General features: G+C 44.2%; 1 protein-coding gene across 1 annotated transcript; it reads right to left on the bottom strand.

Moving 5' to 3' along the window:
* Window positions 1-2,575: 2,575 nt before the first annotated feature.
* Window positions 2,576-2,820, bottom strand: SARC_04742 (hypothetical protein; the record flags this gene model as incomplete). Its single annotated transcript, XM_014301422.1, has 1 exon — window positions 2,576-2,820. A coding segment is annotated over one exon (245 nt), but the record flags the coding sequence as incomplete, so codon positions are not given.
* Window positions 2,821-2,915: the final 95 nt, after the last annotated feature.

Genomic DNA, 2,915 nt, shown 5'->3' with positions numbered 1-2,915 from the left:
ACACTTACACATTGGGCGGGTGACAGTCGCAGATTCAGGGATGCCAGGGAGGATGCGCCTAGGTTCATGAGCGTGTCTTGCATGTCAAAGCAGTCGGCCAGGAATGTGTATGCGTTTCCCACTTCGGCTAATTTAGTTACGCCGATGGCATCGATCTCGTTGTTCAAATCACCCGGAAGACCTTGGTACTGATAGGTTTTAGGGTTTTAGGGTTTAAAGTTATTAAATGTCACATGTGTGTTTACGCCAATGAGTGTCTATAGTGAGGCTGCATATATTGAGTATATTTGACTGAATCATTTAGTGCATTGAGGTCATACCATATGGAGTGTGTTTATGCCAATGAGTGTCTATAGTATGCCTGCGTATATTGACAGTATATTTGACTGAATTATTTGATGCTTTGAGGTCATACCACATGTTGCGTGTTTATGCCAATGAGTGTCTATAGTGAGGCTGCGTATATTGAGTATATTTGACTGAATCATTTAGTGCTTTGAAGTCATATCACATGGAGTGTGTTACGTGGCTACTCGGCATTCGTATAGATGTGCTGCGTATGAAGGGGATGTGTGTATGCGTACATGCACATGCACACGTCCACATTAGAAGACAACCCACCTACTGTATATGCGCACGTCATAAACTGAGTTCTAAATTGTACACAATTCGCAAATAAAGATTTACCCAATATAATATGGGTGTAGTAGTACCTTATATAGTTTTATATACATGTGTGTGTAGTACTTTATATAGTACTCTATACATATAGGTATAGTGCCTTATATAGTACTATATACGTGTGTATATAGTACCCTATATAGTACTATATACACATATAGGTATAGTACCTTATATAGTACTATATACATGTAGGTATAGTACCTTATATAGTAATATATACATGTGTCTAGTACCTTGTGGTGGAAGTCGACCTTCTGCACAATGAATCGGATGTAGGACACCACCAACGGCGCAAAGGCTCCGCTCTGATGGGCCCACATACCACCCAACTGCTGCAGCCTATCAAGTGGAGGACAAACACGTGAGAAAAAACCTAAAAACCCTAAAACAAACACGTGTGAGAAAGAGTAACAGCACATGCCACCCAACTGCTGCAGCCTATCAAGTGGAGGACAAACACGTGAGAAAAAATGAGAACCAATAACAGATGTAGTGAACATAGGTGAGAAGAAACAACAACAGATGTAATGAACATAGGTGAGAAGAAAGAACAACAGATGTAATGAACATAGGCGAGAAGAACGCACGTGCGAGAAACAACAACTGAAGTAAATGTGCATAAACATGTGTGAGAAAAACCAGATGTGCGTAACCATAGGAGATGCGGGCTGTTTGGTACTATCCAGACACAGGTGAGTGAATAGGCTGGTAATTGCCACAGATGAGTGAATAGGCTGGTATTTAGGGTTTAGGGTTTAGGGTTTAGTAGCAGACCCTAAAACCCTAAGGTCCTCTGATTTTAGGTTTAGGGTTTAGGGTTTAGTAGAACCCTAAAACCCTACATGTCCTCTGGTTTTAGAGCTAGGGTTTAGGGTTTAGTAGCAGACCCTAAAACCCTAAGGTCCTCTGATTTTAGGTTTAGGGTTTAGGGTTTAGTAGAACCCTAAAACCCTACATGTCCTCTGGTTTTAGAGCTAGGGTTTAGGGTTTAGAGCAGACCCTAAAACAAACCTGCCCGTCCAGTTCAAGATTAGGGTTTAGGGTTTAGTAGAACCCTAAAACCCTACATGTCCTCTGGTTTTAGAGCTAGGGTTTAGGGTTTAGAGCAGACCCTAAAACAAACCTGCCCGTCCAGTTCAAGACATTGGTGGGGTCCCTTGGTACGCTGGTGGTATACTGCAAGTCGCACCGCATTCTAGCGCACGAGCAGTGTGAGTAGCCTATTTCTTTCACAAAACTTGGGGTTTTTTTAGCATACTGCTATTAAAAAACCAGTACTACATACATGTCCAAAAACCAGGAGCTCACCCATAAATCAGCCACCGGTGCCATGGTGCGTGCACGCCTGGGCTAAAAGTCCTCTGGTTACTCCCATTAGAACACGCAAACTCTATTCAGCGTCCATGCACTCTGACCAACTAGCACGTACGCACGCACGCACAAACACTCTCAGGTGGGAAGTACTTACACATAGGTCAGCACGCTAGGGATAGCTTGTGCACACGAGAGAGTAATCGACGTACACACTTATACATATGTACTCAAGGATACCTACACATACATTCGCACACTATACATAGCTTGCATGCACACGCCAAACGCTCACATCCACAGGTACAAACACCCCACACATACTTGGTCTTCTGATGACACATGTACACACACACACACTTGGTCTTCTCATGTTCTGATGGCACATGTGCACACACACATACTTGGTCTTCTCATATTCTGATGACACATGTGCACACACACATACTTGGTCTTCTCATGTTCTGATGACACATGTGCACACACACGTACCTGGTCTTCTCATGTTCTGATGACACATGTGCACACGCACATAATTGGTCTTCTCATGTTCTGATGACACATGTGCACACACACATACTTGGTCTTCTGGTGGTAGGTCGCAGGGATGACTGAGGGGTGGCCGTCGTGCAGTAGCTTGTGCACAATGATCATGCACTTGTACGTCATGATCTGGTGTGTGCCCAGAGGCATCTTCATCATAGCTGTCCAGAAGATGTTGGCGTTCTTCACATCCCACGTGGTGATCACCGCGTCTGAAGGGGTGCGGGCGTGTGCATGCAGGTGTGCATGTGAGTGTGTATGTGAGTGTGTGTGTGTGTGCATGTGAGTGTGTGCAGGTGTGCATGTGAGTGTGCATGTGAGTGTGTGTGTGTGTGTGTATGTGTGTGCATGTGAGTGTGTATGTGAGTGTGCATGTG

Source organism: Sphaeroforma arctica, assembly GCF_001186125.1.
Source record: "Sphaeroforma arctica JP610 unplaced genomic scaffold supercont1.278, whole genome shotgun sequence".
In the NCBI taxonomy this organism is placed as follows: Eukaryota; class Ichthyosporea; order Ichthyophonida; genus Sphaeroforma; species Sphaeroforma arctica.
This window is presented reverse-complemented; position numbering and strand designations above follow the sequence as displayed.